Source organism: Bufo bufo, chromosome 1 (genome assembly GCF_905171765.1).
Source record: "Bufo bufo chromosome 1, aBufBuf1.1, whole genome shotgun sequence".
NCBI classification, from domain to species: Eukaryota; Metazoa; Chordata; class Amphibia; order Anura; family Bufonidae; genus Bufo; species Bufo bufo.
In genome coordinates this window covers 798,044,048-798,061,855 of record NC_053389.1, presented here as the reverse complement: position 1 = coordinate 798,061,855, position 17,808 = coordinate 798,044,048, and the positions used below count along the sequence as shown (strand labels likewise).

Sequence of the window (17,808 nt, the reverse complement as noted above, 5' to 3'; positions counted from 1 at the left end):
GCCATAGGCAGCTAGAGGGTGACAACCGGGCGTTGATGAGGCCAGATGGTGTTCATCTTAATGATATCGGTCTAGATATATTCTTATCGGGCATTTAGGATGGAATTGAACAGGCCATGTTTTTGCTGGGTGGTGGTCGGAGCCACGTGTAGGCATGAGTCTCCTCCGTGGCGGTATATAATTCAGTATGGAATTTGGTTATGGCACAAGGCAGACTTGCCCGCTGGGAGGCCAGCGGCCGGCATACTGCGCCATTTACGGTTATGGTGTTATCGTTAAATAAAGAAAGCTGTGGCCGATCATCACCCAGCATTAAAAGGAAAATGGTTGTCAGTCTCTTATTTAAGGTAATGGGTTGTGGAAAGGCCTGACCGGGTGGCCTATCCCCTAGTGGGGTTAATCCCTATTTACCAACAGTCTGCTAAGCACCCGACGGCCTATGAAGGGTGATAAGAGACTGGTGGTCCTTCCTGATCCCCTCTACCCCGAGTTAATAGGGGGTCATGGCCCTGTTTAGGGTTTAAGAGCAGTAGGGGAGGAGAAGGGTTGGTAGGAGTTAACTGGGAAGCCTTCCCATGATTCATTAGGGGAGGGGGCGGTGCTGGGGGGCTATATATTCTTGGAATTGCGCTCGTCACTTCCTCTTGACGGTGGATGCGCTGGTTTCCCACCCGCCCTCCCTGTGAGATTGCGATGGTTTTGACGGATTGGATCCGTATTGTTCCTCAGGTGAGGTATTCTTTTGTGTTAAAAAAAAATATATATATAAAATATAAAAAGGAAAAAAGAAAAAGAGAATATTAAAAATAAAGAGAAATATAAATAAAGTTATATACGATATGAGAATAAGTCACAGCTGGCGGTATATAATTCAGTATGGAATTTGTTATGGCACAAGGCAGACTTGCCCGCTGGGAGGCCAGCGGCCGGCATACTGCGCCATTTACGGTTATGGTGTTATCGTTAAATAAAGAAAGCTGTGGCCGATCATCACCCAGCATTAAAAGGAAAATGGTTGTCAGTCTCTTATTTAAGGTAATGGGTTGTGGAAAGACCTGACCGGGTGGTCCATCCCCTAGTGGGGTTAATCCCTATTTGCCAACAGTCTTCAGCTTCTGCACTGTTCGATGGCAATACGAATACTGTTGTCTTTTGCAATCGCCTTGGTAAGCGTGTGACGAGGAGTAGGAGGAGCCGGAGAATCAGAACCAGCAGATGATGGGAAGGAAACACAGCTCCCTTCTGCTGAGGTGGTGGAGCCTTGACTGCTGGAGAAGGGGTGCGGGCCACTGGGAGATGCAGCGGATGGTGCGTTAGGCTGTACCAATACATTAGCGCCACGGTTTTCCCAAGCCACTTTATGGTGACGCTGCATGTGTTGATGCAGGGCCATGGTGCCAACATTGGTACCCTGACCACACTTTACCTTCTGCCCAAAGATTCTACAAACGGCCACTCTGGCGTCCTCCGGCGACTTGATGAAATATTCCCACACTGGCGAGTATGTAATTTTCCTCCCACCACTCCATGCTGACTGCCTAGTTCTTTCGAGACAGGTAGGCTCCTGCATAGCAGATGTTCTAACCTGAGCGCTTTTTGCTCTAGACGTCACACTGATGCCACCCTGCTGATTCACGGCCACGCTACTATCCTGACGGCTGCATTACGCGCAAGCTGCCACCCTCATCGCCTGTTGATGATGATGAAGCCCCCTCTTCACCCGGCTCCCACGTGCAATCTGCTACATCATCATCCACTACTGTCTGCACATCACTGATGTCACTCTCAGGGCCGCGTGCCTGACCACTCGCAACACCTCCTTCCGCGCGACTCGCCTACTGGAGGAAGTGCAGTGACCAGAATGCGGGAACGCTGACGCCACTTTAATGCAATGGCTGGATTTATATACAGCCAGGTCCATAAATATTGGGACATAGACACAATTGTAACATTTTTGGCTCTATACACCACCACAATGGATTTGAAATGAAACTAACAAGATGTGCTTTATCTGCAGACTGTCAGCTGTAATTTGAGGGTATTTACATCTAAATCAGGTGAACGGTGTAGGAATTACAACAGTTTGCATATGTGTCTCCCACCAAAAGTATTGGGACAATTGGCTTCTCAGCTGTTCCATGGCCAGGTGTGTGTTATTCCCTCATTATCCCAATTACAATGAGCAGATAAAAGGTCCAGAGTTTTTTTTTTCAAATGTGCTATTTGCATTTGGAATCTGTTGCTGTCAACTCTCAAGATGAGATCCAAAGAGCTGTCACTATCAGTGAAGCAAGCCATCATTAGGCTGAAAAAATAAAACAAACCCATCAGAGAGATAGCAAAAACATTAGGCATGGCCAAAACAACTGTTTGGAACATTCTTAAGAAGAAACGCACCGGTGAGTTTAGCAACACCAAAAGACCCGGAAGACCACGGAAAACAACTGTGGAGGATGACTGAAGAATTCTTTCCCTGGTGAAGAAAGCACACTTCACAACAGTTGGCCAGAACACTCTCCAGGAGGTAGGTGTATGTGTGTCAAAGTCAACAATCAAAAGAAGAGTTCATCAGAGTGAATACAGAGGGTTCACCACAAGATGTAAACCATTGGTGAGCCTCAAAAACAGGAAGGTCAGATTAGAGTTTGCCAAACGACATCTACAAAAGCCTTCAAAGTTCTGGAACAACATCCTATCGACAGATGACACCAAGATCAACTTTTACCAGAGTGATGGGAAGAGAAGAGTATGTAGAAGGAAAGGAACTGCTCATGATCCCAAGCATACCACCTCATCAGTGAAGCCTGGTGGTGGTAGTGTCATGGCGTGGGCATGTATGGCTGCCAATGGAACTGGTTCTCTTGTATTTATTGATGATGTGACTGCTGACAAAAGCAGCAGGATGAATTCTGAAGTGTTTTGGGCAATATTATCTGCTCATATTCAGCCAAATGCTTCAGAACTCATTGGACGGCGCTTCACAGTGCAGATGGACAATGACCCAAAGCAAACTGCAAAAGCAACCAAAGAGTTTTTTAAGGTAATGGCCAAGTCAATCACCTGACCTGAATCCGATTGAGCATGCATTTCACTTGCTGAAGACAAAACTGAAGAAAAATGCCCCAAGAACAAGCAGGAACTGAAGACAGTTGCAGTAGAGGCCTGGCAGAGCATCACCAGGGATGAAACCCAGCGTCTGGTGATGTCCATGCGTTCCAGACTTCAGGCTGCAAAGGATTTGCAACCAAGTATTAAAAAGTGAAAGTTTGATTTATGATCATTATTCTTCCCCATTACTTTTGGTTCCTTAACAAGTGGGAGGCTCATATGTAAACTGTTGTAATTCCTACACCGTTCACCTGATTTGGATGTAAATACCCTCAAATTAAAGCTGACAGTCTGCAGTTAGAGCACTTGTTTGTTTCATTTAAAATCCATTGTGGTAGTTTATAGAGCCAAAAATTTAAAAATTGTGTTGATGTCCCAATATTTATGGACCTGACTGTAGTTTAGGTTTACTACTAAGCAAATCAAAGATCTTAAAAAAAAATAAAAGACAGAATTAAAAAAATATTTGCTTCAAAAGAGCTGTATGAAGCCTTGTTCCTTGTGGAGTGTGCTATAGTTTTACCATTGGTATATATGATATTGTAAAACTTTTTTTTTTTTTTTTTTACAGGGGCTAGATAAATGATGTAATATTTTACTATTTGCATCTTAAAAATTTATTTTTAAAAACTTTGTTAACTCTTTTTGTTAATTCCCCTGGAGACATGAACTTGCAGTACTTCTGTACTGCAGTGTATTGTGATTTTACCTTTGGTTCTCTAGCTGTGTGTATTAACATGGCACTTGGCACCATATAATTTTGTTTGTGGGGTGGTGACGGGGGTTGGGGACAGAAGTAGCCCCCTCTGACTAACTGCTGAGATGCCACAGTTGTTTTTTACTGTATCATGTCTTCTATCCCAGGTTGGTTGTCAGTTACGCTCCATACAATCCATGTACACCTATAATATACCGTTGTGGTACCTAGTTAATGTTTGCTGGATCTGTTCTGCATATCTTCTGTTCTGAAGCCTCTGCCTTGAGCAGAAAGAGAGCTTGCCCTGTTTCTGGTCTACCCAACTCTTGGCATAGCAAGTGTAAATTCTATTTTCCCAGATGACCCTGACCCTCAAAGTCTAATGGGCCCTGGCACTAACCCCGGTTTGATATGGTTTATGCCAGCCATGATAAAATGAAGTTTGACCCTAAGATAATAATTAACACAGACTGTGCAGAATACATAATACTTTAATAGTGAAGAATATGGTACAGTACATAAATCCCTTCACTTAAAGAAGTAAGATTTGGACTGTTTGTGATCAACTTTGACATCCAACAACTTCAAGTTCATCAGCAACTGCAGCAAAGTCATTGCAGAGGGATAAATGCTTAGGGTTTTGGCACTCTCTGTCATTTGGCCACCACTCGATCCAAGAATCACTGTCCAGGACATAGGTGTAGCTGAGGAAATAGAGAGTACATAGTCAGCATTTGTTGATTCTATCATAGAGTTGACCAACCAGTGAATCCTTGACTCCAACCTCAATGGTCAGACCTCTAACTTACCCTGATGTCTCTGTGTGAAATACATTATGGAAGGAGCCATAGATGATGTAATCTTTTCCTGTCTCCAAACCCAAATTTTCTCGACACTTAATGTGGCTGATAAATGTCCGTTGCTTGCCCTTGGCATCTTCATCCGTTCCTAGGGTATATAAGATGAAATTAGTAGTGATGAGATGGTAAAATTGGTTCAAAATTCAAAGCTGAAGCTTTAGAAGTAATATTAATGACATAAGATGTGTGAATTGATCCAACCAAATACAGAATTGTCCTGGCATTGGGGTACACTGGGTGAAACAATTTGGCCATTATATTTTCTGAACTGATGGATTAGGTGGGTTGACACTATTGGCAGGTTCTCAGTACAATTTTCATGCCGATTACACCTATTTTAGCCTTATTTCTAAGAGTTGCTCTGAGTTGCTTTTTAGAGATATGCTTTACAGCAGCACATGAGCTATAGTAGACTTGAGATGTCCACTTTCTGATGACACATTACTTTATCCATCGAGGAAACTTAAAGAGGACCTTTTAACAATTTTTTACCTTTACAAGCGGCGTACACTCCTATAATGCTGCTATAACTTCTCTTTTGTTCAAACGCCTCTCGGCTACTCCACTGTGCCCCCGTTCTGTTTCCGTGGCCTGTATGCTAATAGATAGCATCGGTACAGGGAGGAGAAGATGCCAGCACTTCTCAGTGGGCGTCTCCTTCTCCTTGGCTTTGGTGCAGTCCAATTGCAATGGAACGCATCACAGCCAGGAAGTAAAAAACAGCTCACCATCTTCCTGGCTGTGATATGGTCCGCTGCAATTGGACTGTGCCACAGCCAGCGAGAAGGAGACGCCCACTGAGAAGCGCTGGCATCTTCTCCTCCCTGTACCGATGCTATCTATTAGCATACAGGCCACGGAAACAGAACGAAGGTACAGCTGGGCAGCCGAGGGGCTTTTGAAAAAAATAAAAGTTATAGCAGCATCAGCGGAGAGTACCCCGCTTGTAAAGGTACTTAGTTTAACAAAAAAAGGTCCTTTTTAACAAGTACTTTAGTTTATTTTTTTTATTTTTTTTTGCTGGGCAGCTTGTGTAGCTTTCCTTCGCCCCATTTTGGGGTACATAGAACTTATATATTAAATTTATATATTAAATTTCCAAGATTTAAATATTTATGGATTATTTTCTGGATAGTTTATCAGTATATGATTGGTGGGGGTCCGATACCCGGGACCCCGCCAATCTGTTTGAGAAGGCATCTGCGCAATCTTTTGCAGCCCACCAAGCACAGTGCTGTACATTGTATAGTCACTGTGCTTGGTATCACAGCTTAGTCCCACTAATTTCAATGGGGCTGAGCTGGGCCTAGGCCATGTGGCCGATGAACGTGACGTCACCTGGCCTAGGGAAAGCTGAGAAAAGGATGCTGCACTATTGCAAAAGCCGCTACTTTCTCAAACAGCTGATCGGTGGCGTCATCATTATTTAAGTATCGAAAATCCCCTTTAAGTTATATCATGAGCCCAAATCAGTTCTCATGGCTCATAATAACTTCCAGAACTTATAGAAATATATAAATATAGGTGTTATATAATATATTATCTATAGAAAGAACCTTATCTCAAACAGATCTGGATCACACTCCTTGGGTATTTGGGACTCATCCATGGCAAAATATTTCTTCTAGCCCTGCCCCAAGTTCTTCATAAACCCAAATCTCTTTTCCCGCTCACTCCTAACATGGGAAGAATTTTCCATTTTTAACGCATTTGTTGGTGGATGGGAAAATTTGGTGGATGGGATAAATTTCTATGACCTCAGTGACCTGCATCGTATCAGTCCTGGACACAGTTTCTTGCTTAGAGATTTAGTTGTTGTACATCACATTCAACGTTACCTCTCTTGAAGACCTCTTTAATGTGCATTTCATATGTGTCAAAGTCCTTTTCATAGTGTATCTCAAGAACCGCCGCCTTGAACACTGTGTAGATGAGGAAACAGGGAAATTAGCCATTACTTTTAACTAATAATAACTAAAAACAAAACTAAAAATGCAATCACTGTAGTGGTATATGGAATAAGAAAGTGATGGACTCTGTGGTGGGGGAACTGCAGAGAACTCTATGCTGTATATCTGGTAGTAGAGCAATATAAAGAACTCTTAGGGCCCTTTTACAGATAGAAGGGTCATACAAACTCTTATTCCCAATAATTGACATGTGCAGAGGCACCAGAATATTACCACAGAGAAAAGATAATACCCACAGCAGATATAACCATGGGACTCCATAGTTAAAATTAAAATGGGGCCTCCTTCAATTTACCACTCCCTATTTCATAGTCATTCCTAAACAAAGGATTGAGAAACAGTCTGCAATTCCTGCTACCATGGTAGTTATGCCCATACTAAGATCCCTCTAAAGCATCGGTCTCATTCAGAAGTGTACTCATAGTGATTGCAGAGGTAGCAGTCACATCTGGGCCCTGGTTCCTGAGCAGGCCCAATGGCCCCTCTGACACATAAGAAGACACCCAAATTATACTTGATCCATGGCCGGTGGGGACGCCCTGCTACAGTAATACTTTGCTCCCCAGATGCTTCTACCTCTGGTCTGAAACTTTTCATAATTCTCTTAAATCTACCCTAAACTACTCATTTACTATGGTAGTGTAACTCACCATATGTTGTAAAATTGCAGGGCATGTTGAGAGTTGAAGTTTCACAATACCTAGAGGGTCACTCTTTGGAGAACACTCCCCAATGGTATCCCCTTGTTTGTTAGTGTAACAGCGGCTTCTGTGCACCGCTGTTCCCCTGCTTACAGCCACGGTCCCGGGCGCAGTGTTCAGCGGGGATCTGCGGCCGCTGCTTCCCATTCACCGCTGTAGTCCTGTGCTCTCTCTGTGTGGGTGCTGTTGTTCTGGGATCCGCTCCACAATTTGCTCTCACCCCTGGCCACAGCATGCTTGCTGCTTGTTTCCTGCAGCACTTCCTTAAGGGCCGGCGCTCGTGACTTTCTGGTCTTTATGGGTTAGGTCATGTAACCTCACTGACATATCCTAGCCCTCCTGTGCATTTATAAGTGTCTCAGCCCCCTTCCCAGATGCCTCAGTGTCAAGGTCCTTGTGCCCTGCTAAGGTTCCTGTTTTCAGCTTGTGTTCTTGTGTTCCTGACTCGTATCTGTATTCCTGGATTCTGCTACCTGTTATATTCCTACCTGCTTGCCTTGACTCTCCTGTTGCTGACCTAGATTGCCTGACCTGTACCTGTGCCGCCTGCCCTGACCTTTTTCCTGTCTGAAACATAGAAACATAGAAACATAGAATGTGTCGGCAGATAAGAACCATTTGGCCCATCTAGTCTGCCCAATATATCTGAATCCTATGAATAGTTCCTGGCCCTATCTTATATGAAGGATAGCCTTATGCCTATCCCATGCATGCTTAAACCCCTTCACTGTATTTGCAGCTACCACTTCTGCAGGAAGGCTATTCCATGCATCCACTACTCTCTCAGTAAAGTAATACTTCCTTATATTACTTTTAAACCTTTGCCCCTCTAATTTAAAACAGTGTCCTCTTGTGGTAGTTTTTCTTCTTTTAAATATGCTCTCCTCCTTTACCGAGTTGATTCCCTTTATGTATTTAAAAGTTTCTATCATATCCCCTCTGTCTCTTCTTTCTTCCAAGCTATACATATTAAGGTCCTTTAACCTTTCCTGGTAAGTTTTGTCCTGCAATCCATGTACTAGTTTAGTAGCTCTTCTCTGAACTCTCTCTAGAGTATCTATATCCTTCTGGAGATATGGCCTCCAGTACTGCGCACAATACTCCAAGTGAGGTCTCACCAGTGTTCTGTACAGCGGCATAAGCACTTCACTCTTTCTACTGCTTATACCTCTCCCTATACATCCAAGCATTCTGCTGGCATTTCGTGCTGCTCTATTACATTGTCTTCCCACCTTTAAGTCTTCTGAAATAATTACTCCTAAATCCCTTTCCTCAGATACTGAGGTCAGGACTGTGTCAAATATTCTATATTCTGCCCTTGGGTTTTTACGCCCCAGGTGCATTATCTTGCACTTATCCACATTAAATTTCATTTGCCAGAGTTCTGACCATTCTTCTAGTTTTCCTAAATCCTTTTCCATTTGGCGTTTCCCTCCAGGAACATCAACCCTGTTACATATCTTTGTGTCATCAGCAAAAAGACAAACCTTACCATCGAGGCCTTTTGCAAGATCACTTATGAAGATATTAAACAAAATTGGTCCCAGTACAGATCCCTGTGGAACCCCACTGGTAACATGACCTTGTTTTGAATGTTCTCCATTGACTACAACCCTCTGTTGTCTGTCACTCAGCCACTGCCTAATCCACTCAACAATATGGGAGTCCATGCTCAATGACTGCAGTTTATTGATAAGTCTTCTATGTGGGACAGTGTCAAAAGCCTTACTAAAATCTAGATATGCGATGTCTACTGCACCTCCACCGTCTATTATTTTAGTCACCCAGTCAAAAAAATCTATAAGATTTGTTTGACATGATCTCCCTGAAGTAAACCCATGTTATTTTTCATCTTGCAATCCATGGGATTTTAGATGTTCCACAATCCTATCCTTTAATAGGGTTTCCATTAATTTGCCTACTATTGATGTCAGACTCACTGGTCTATAGTTGCTCGATTCCTCCCTACTACCTTTCTTGTGAATGGGCACGACATTTGCCAATTTCCAATCTTCCGGGACGACTCCTGTTACTAATGATTGGTTAAATAAATCTGTTAACGGTTTTGCCAGCTCACCACTAAGCTCTTTTAATAATTTTGGGTGTATCTCATCAGGCCCCTGTGACTTATTTGTCTTCACCTTAGACAGCAAACTTAGAACATCTTCCTCTGTAAAGATACATGCATCAAACGATTTATTAGTCATCCTTTCTAGTGGAGGTCCTTCTTCTTTTTCTTTTGTAAAAACTGAACAGAAGTATTCATTAAGGCAGTCGGCTAGCCCTTTATTCTCTTCTACATACCTTCCGTCCTTTGTTTTTAATTTAGTTATTCCTTGTTTTAATTTCCTTTTTTCATTTATATATCTGAAGAATGTCTTATCCCCTTTTTTTATAGACTGAGCTAGTTTTTCTTCTGCCTGCGCTTTAGAAGTTCTTATAACTTGCTTGGCCTCTCTCTGTCTAATCTTGTAGATTTCCTTATCTTCATTGCTCTGGGTTTTTTTATAATTACAAAATGCTAGCTTTTTATTTTTAATGATTTGGGCCACTTCTGCTGAGTACCACAGTGGTCTCTTCCTTTTTTTGCTTTTACTGACAAGTCTAATGCAATTTTCTGTTGCCTTCAATAATGCACCTTTTAAGTAGTCCCATTTCTCCTGGACTCCATGTAATCCGTTCCAGTCTGATAAGGACTCATTTATGGCTAATTTCATTTTTGAAAGTCTGTTTTTCTAAAATCTAAAACTTTTGTTTTTGTGTGGTGGGACTCTTTCACAGTTCTTATATTAAACCACACTGACTGGTGATCACTAGATCCCAAGGTTTCCCCATTTGTGAATACCAAATCCAAAATGGCCTCCCTCCGGGTTGGCTCCTCAACCACTTGTTGTAGAGATAACCCCAGTAGGGAATTTAGAATATCTGTACTCCTGGTAGAACTTGCTATTTTGGTTTTCCAGTTTATATCTGGAAGATTGAAATCTCCCATAATGATAACTTCTCCTTTCATTGTCATTTTAGCTATTTCTTCAACTAGTAGATCATCTAGTTCTTTAACTTGACCAGGTGGTCTATATATCACACCTACACGAGTTACTGCATGGTTAGCAAACTGCAATGTAACCCAAACTGACTCTATGTTGGCCTCACCAACTTGTATTCGGTTAGATTTAATGCTATCTTTCACATACAGGGCCACTCCTCCTCCTTTCTTGCCTTCTCTGTCTCTTCTGTATAAAGAGTACCCTGGTATGGTTATGTCCCAGTCATTTCTTTCATTAAACCATGTCTCAGTAACAGCCACTAAATCTACATTCTCAGATGCCATTATTGACCCAAGTTCATTGATTTTTTTACCTAAACTGCGAGCATTTGTAGACAGGACTCTGAGCTTATCATTTCTTAACCTCTGTGCTTCTGACCTGTTCTGGCATTGTTTCGGGGGGCAATTGGACTCTTTTATTTTCACTCTTTTGCCCCCCCTTCCTAGTTTAAATACTGACTACCCTTCTGGTACCTCCTAGTCCACCTGGACCAGCTGCCTCGTGTGCCTATCCTCCTCAAGAGGTAGCGACCTGGTGTTCCCCTCGGGAAAGTCTATCCCCACCATCAGGGGTACTATGAAGATCCAAGGGTTCACTTAGACAACATAAGAAGTAGTGGATAGTGATCTGGATTATTTAAGACTTAATTTTTACTTTTGATACAATATAAAATAAATGAGATATATCCCTCAAAACAACTAGAAGCTGAGTACACAATACAGTTTTCCACTGCCCCACACTCAAGGGGACTCTTTTTGGAAACAGTGACAGCTGTGTCCACACTTATACAATCAGTGTCGGACACTAGGAGGTAACAAGAGCTGGTATGCACTGGTACCTAAGGTGCACAAAAACAAGGTAGTAGCAATCAATGTATACTGACACCTTATGTGCACAATTCAGGCAATAATGCAGACAAGAGCATTTAGCAGTGTATACATAATGCACAACGACATACAACAAAACAACAGAAAACATACAATGATAAGGTGTAAAAAGAAGAATCCGTGCAACAAACATGCACAGCTACACCTATATCATAAGGTGCACAGCGGCACCATTGAAACCTAGTGTCCTACCCTACAGATGGTGGGTTCTCCAGACACCTCCGTTCCGATGTTTCTTTTTAGGGTGGTCCAGTTTGACAGCAGAGAGTCCGTACGATGTGGGGGGATCACAGGAAGATGTTCCTTTCTATCCCTAGATGACCCTCGGGACCCTACAATAGTCCTGTTAGTCTAGCCACGGGGTGTCCCACTAGTTGGGCCCCCGTCCGGAACCTAACCCTGGAATTGCATTCCCTATTTAGCCCTGAAAAGATCCCAACATGCACGTTTCTGAGGCAGAAACAGTTCTCTTATCAGGGGAATATATAGAATGGGCCAAAAAATATGATTCGCTTGCCGGAGACGATGTTCACCGCCAAGCAGATGCTGGAAATAGTAATCACCAGCAGGTACAAGAACCAATAGGAGCAATGGCTCCTAGATGGAGTAGAATGCACAGATAGGTGCACAGCATACAGGGAAAGAAAGAAGGGGACAGATGAAGCACCCCCTCCCTTCGTTGCGTTACACAGGTTGAGGCCGCAGGCATTGATGTTACCTCACTTAGACAACACCCTTAAAGGAGGTAGGACATGTGGCACAGTGGGTTCACACCAGCTGGTCCGTGACAATTAGGCTTTTTCTCACATCTGTTAACCCCTTGTTCTATAAGTGTACTGTGCAAGCTGGAATTTAGTAATTATCACCTAGTACCATATGGCAAGAGCACAACACCACTGATAGAAACACACCAACCCAAGGAAAGATAAAGTTAGATTCGGCCCGCGCTATACTTGTGATGACCTTAGCATCACGAGGGAGGGGAAAGGCTGTCCGTTCTCATCCGGATTATCAGCCACTGTGATAGGGATCACTAGAGCTGATGTCTTAAAGGGACAGTGATGTGCCTAACAAATGCCCTAGGGCTGTCCCATGAACCCATATGATAGCATACCCATGTTAGAATATACACAGCCAATGATGTACTAAAATACAAAGATATTCACAGGCATTATAATAAAAATAAAACTGTACTAAAAAAACCATGACTGGATTTCATTTTTTAAAGGGGTTGCCCCACCATAAGATCATATGCCCTATCCACAGTATAGGGTATAAGTATCTGATCAGTGGGATGACAAGATCCCCATTAAACATCACTTATCTAACTCAGGGAGAAGTGCAGATTAAAATATAGAAATTACCAGGCTCAGACAGCATACACCCATGTGTACTAAGGGAATTAAGTGCAATAACAAACAACAAGGGTAGGGTCTGTTCTACAGGCCTGGCTCATAGCAAATGGGGTACCAATATTCAAAAAGAGGTTAAAAAAGTGACCTCGGGAACTATAGGCTGGTAAGTTGAACATCTATAGTTGGTAAGCTGTTTGAAGGTTTTCTAAGAGATAACATTCTAAGTGGGTAAGTAACGGGCTCAGTGGTAGGAAGAAGAGGGTGGCAATTAATGGTACATATTCCGACTGGTCATCGTAAATCGTGGGCAAACACAGGGGTCAGTATTGATAGGGTTACCGTTGCTAGTGGGGAACCACAGGGGTCAGTATTGGTAAGGTTACCGTTGCTAGTGGGGAACCACAGGTGGCACATTTATCATTTAAGATAGGATTTGAGACTGGTCTAATTTGGAATGGGCCTATTTTGAGTGAGATTTACCAAAAATGGCACATTATTGATAAAATTGTTGCAATTTTAGACGTGAAGCTTTTCCACTCTGCACCAATAAAAAGCATCCAAATTATAAATCCACAACACTTCTACACATGACACATTATGGAGCTGATCCACAGCATATGGCCGACCTCTTAGCTGAGTTTTTGCTGCAAAAATGGAAAAACTGGGCCACAACATCAGATTCCAACACTACATCTGTGCCAGCTCTGAGAACTGAACAGGGTTGCACGCGAGGAGGGAGTTGTTTGGGTAAGGGGGGAAGTTTGGGGTGCCTATATTATTAAAATATAAAAATATTTGTCCCATATGGCGAATGTGAAAAAATCTAAATGTCCAATTCGCCATTTTTTCAATCGTTTTACTTACGCAAAATAATTAAGATCAAAAAGTCACATACACTCCAAAATAGTATCAATAAAAGCTACAGATTATCCTGCAGAAAATGAGCCCCCACACACCTCTGTATACATAACTCTAAAAAAAAGTTATGGGGGTCAGTATAGGTCAATGAAAAAATATATATTTTTGTTCAAAGTTTTGATTAAAAAGACAAAAAAACTATACAAATGTGATATCTTTGGAATCATACTGACCCAGAGAATGAAGGGCACAGGTCAGTTTTTCCACATCGCAGGGACAAAACCCCTAAAACTGGCAGAATTGCATTTTTTTTTCAATTCTGACCCAATTCAATTTTTTCCCCGCTTCCCACTACATTTCATGCCATATTAAATGGTGGCATTGCAAAATACAACTTGTCCCACAAAAACAAGCCCTCATACGGCGATGTGAACCGAAAAATAATAAGTTATGGCTCCATGAATACAGAGAACAAAAATGAAAACGCAAAAATTAGAACACCTCCAGTATTGAAGGGCTTCATGTACAGCTAATATGTGGCACTTAGACATAAATGTATCACATCTGTGTGTTTTCTGTAGCCTAGACATGGATATTGTAGTTAATGTATTACCACCTTACAAACTAGCATTGTGGCTAGACATCTGAGGAAACGTACGCCTGGGCAGGAGCTGGCGTGGGATGCAACTTTTTTGCTACATTTTGAAAGGTTGCAAAACATAAATAAACCATTATCCAGGTCTAATTTGACGTTCTCGTCAAGAAAATTTAACTTAAGAGATGAATAAGTCTTGTACTGTGTTTTTTTTAGTTCCTGGGCATTATATGTACATATGCTACATCAGTGTGTGGGATATCTATGTCTCTATGAGCACGAAATAGGTCGTCTGGGTCTTATAGTTAATGCAGGGTATTTCTCATGCAGATCCGGACTACTAGTGAATTGTACGTACAGTGGTTACCTATTAGGTTTCCTAAAAATGCTGCCTAAGTATCGTAAATCAGGAGGGGTGTCCTCTCCGAAAGGTGGTCCGGGGGGGAGCCCCCAGGCTCGATTAGATACATTTTTGAAGTCACCACCACCCAAAACTAGGGGAGGTGTGCAAAGATCTGTCCCACAGGTTGAGCTGGGAGTGGTTAATACGGACCGGTCAGAAATGGGTACTTTAAAAGCTAGTACGCCCCAGAGTGAAGGTTTTGACAGTATTAATAAAAAAACTTTCGGATATATTGGGAGTAGTAAATTCCACTAGCACCTCAGTTGCAGAGTTGGCCTTTTCCCTCTCAGTAGTACAAGGAGATGTCACGATAATTAGAGATGAAATGACAAAACTGAGACTGAAGGTGAAGAAATTAGAATCAGCAGTTAATTCTGTCACTTCAGAGAACAGAAGAGATTAGAAGAGGTAGATGAAGATCGCTCTTGGCTCAGAAGGAAAGTGATAGATCTGGAAGATAGGTCTCGTAGATACAACTTGCGACTGGTAGGTTTCCCAGAAGGGGCAGAACAGGATAATCCTGCGAATTTTATCCAAAAATGGCTGGTTGAAAATTTAGGGCCAGATCATGATGCATCTACCTTTTGTGTGCAAAGGGCCCACAGAATCCCCTTTAAAAAACTTCCTCCAGGGGCAATTTTGGCAAAACTGGTTTGCTCAAAGGACCGGGATTGGGTACTTAGACGTAAAAGAGAAGTATTAGATACACATTTTGATGGTAATCTGATATCAATAGACCCTGATTTTTTGCGAGAGACCCAAATTAAAAGAAGATCTTTTTTGACGCTAAAAAAAGATTGTCTGCAGCCGACATTAAGTACTCAATGTTATATCCAGCCAAATTGAGGGTGGTACACAATGATTCTGTCCGTTTTTTTTCTACACAGGCGGATGTTGTTCAATGGCTGGACTCGATGGGGCTATAAAGAAAATGTAAATGTGGGGAGGTTAAGGGGGGAAATGGCCGGGGGGGAGGTTTGGTAGATTGAAAGAGGTTGATGGGTAATGTGATATACCTTATCAACCATGTAGGGGGCTTTTTGGGGGTGGGTATAAGGGAGGGATTGGCTGTCGTCACTCGCTTTTTAGGTCTATGTGTCTCTCTCCTAGATGAGGGATCGGGATTTTCATTTATACATTGTTTATGCCACGTAATATTCTATTCTGGAATGTGAGACGGTTGGGAGACAGAGTGAAGAGGACGGTGGTGTTTGATCTTGTGGCCCGTCATTTGCCGGCTATTGTGATATTATTAGAAATCCATGCAACAGTAGATAGGCTCTATACATTGAAAAGAAAATGGGCTTCTTTTGAATATCATGCTTACTTCTCCTCTTATGCAAGAGGGGTTAGTGTATATATTTACGGTGGGATGGAGTTTCTACCGGTAGATAACTTGATTGATAAAGAAGGGAGATTTGTTTTCCTGCATGGTTTTTGGAAAGGGCAGGAGATTATATTTGCGTTCATTTATATTCCTCCACCATATAAATCAACTGTCTTTTCTCTATTATCTAAATGCATAGCCACAAAAAATCAATGTCCATTTATTAGTAGCCGGAGATTTTAATTCTGTTCCTGATCCTGAGTTGGATCGTTTTTCTACCTCTTCTGGGCGAGGTCGGACGGGATCTCCTACTATTTGCCAGGAGCTGGCGCTGGTTGACATCTGGCGCCACCTCTATGGCAATAAGATAATTTTTTCTTGCTTCAGCCAGTCCTATGGGTCAATGTCCCGTATTGATCTGGCTTTTGCAAGCCGTGATTTGAGTCATCAAATTGTGAAAATGAAGTATGAACCTCATGGAATTTCAGATCATTCCCCAGTCCTGATTTCGTTCAGAGAGGTGGACTTTCCAGCCCCAGGTAGAACCTTTAAACTGAATTCGAACTGGTTTGATGAGATAGGGGAGCAACGCCGAATTGACCAGGATATACAGGAATTCTGGGGCTTTAATGTAGGCTCGACACATATACATTATGTGTGGGATGCACTGAAGGCCCATATAAGGGGCTTATATTTTACTAAAATTAATAGGTATAGATCTGAACTTCATCAAAGGGAACAACAGCTGACAGAGACAATTAGGAGATTACAGGGTGTATTAGCGGTTCATCATAATGAGCAATATATAACCCAGTTAAAAGAGGCCAACTCACAGCTTAAGATACTTCTATATTGTAAAGCTCAACATAAGCTTCTCTTCCAAGGTCAAAATCTTTTCTGTGAATCGGGTAAAACGGGTATGTTTTTGGCACAGTTAGTTGCTAATCAGAGAGAGGCTACTAGTATAAGGGAGATTAGGAATTTAAAAGGTAATAGGGTGAGGTCCACAGAGATGATTAGGGAGGAATTTGTGAAATACTATTCTTCTCTTTATCAGTCTGATCCTACGCCTAGTCGGGATGATATGGATCAATACTTACAACAACCAGTTAGACTTACAGTACAGGTAAATGTTGGAGCGTCCCATTTATTAATATTAATGGCATTGGTTCTTCTCCCGTTATGATGTGGCGAGGGATGAGACAGGGATGACCTCTTTCTCCCCTTCTTTTTGCCCTATTTATTGAACCATTGGCCTGTAAGATCCGTTCAGATAATCGCATAGACGGTTTTGGAGTGGCAGGAGTGAGCGATAAAATAAGTCTCTATGCCGATGATGTTGTTTTGTTTTTGGACCAGGGATGGAAAATCCTTCCCTACGTGATTGCAGCAATAGAGGACTTTGGTAAATTATCGGGTTATCTGATTAATTGGACCAAGTCATCGCTCCTCCCGCTGAACCGCAAGGCCGTAGATGAGGGGAGTGGAGTCCGGGTTCTTGCTCCCAATGAAACCTTGGACTACTTGGGGGTTAAGATTGGGGTTCCCATAAATAGGTTTTATGAGCTTAATTTGGCCCCGGTTTTGAATAAAGTCTAAAATATGCGCTTGGCAGAAATTGATATTGCCACAGATGGATCGAATAGCACTGGTCAAAATGATTATCCTGCCTATTGTGATGATATATTTTTTTATAGACTGGAGACTCTTATTAACGATCTAATATGGGGAAGGAAGAGGGTGCGGATAAAACAAAGATATCTATGGCTGTCGGAATCAGATGGTGGGCTATCATTTCCTTTTTTTCAAGGATATTATTTATGTGCACAGGTTCAGCGTTGTTGTAATTTTAAAGAGAGTTTACTAGCACAATATTTGACTCAGGTTATGGAAAAACCAATAGAGAATATTTTCACATGATTGGAATCTGGTTATTTGGGATTGAGGAAGTCCCTACTCATACCTTGGACCCTACAGATGGTTTGGAATAAGCTTAAGAG

The 17,808-nt window shown here is 42.1% G+C and overlaps 1 protein-coding gene across 1 annotated transcript in view; it reads right to left on the bottom strand.

Annotated features, from left to right (window-relative positions):
* Window positions 1-4,276: 4,276 nt before the first annotated feature.
* Window positions 4,277-17,808, bottom strand: part of LOC120988562 (venom factor-like) — a 170,604-nt gene continuing 157,072 nt past the window's right edge. Inside the window, exons 39-41 of the mRNA XM_040416090.1 lie at window positions 6,504-6,587; window positions 4,615-4,753; window positions 4,277-4,509 (exon numbers count right to left, since the gene is read on the bottom strand). Coding sequence (XP_040272024.1) covers window positions 4,368-4,509; window positions 4,615-4,753; window positions 6,504-6,587 — 365 coding nt within the window. The 3' untranslated portion in view covers window positions 4,277-4,367. The remainder of the gene's footprint in view (window positions 4,510-4,614; window positions 4,754-6,503; window positions 6,588-17,808) is intronic.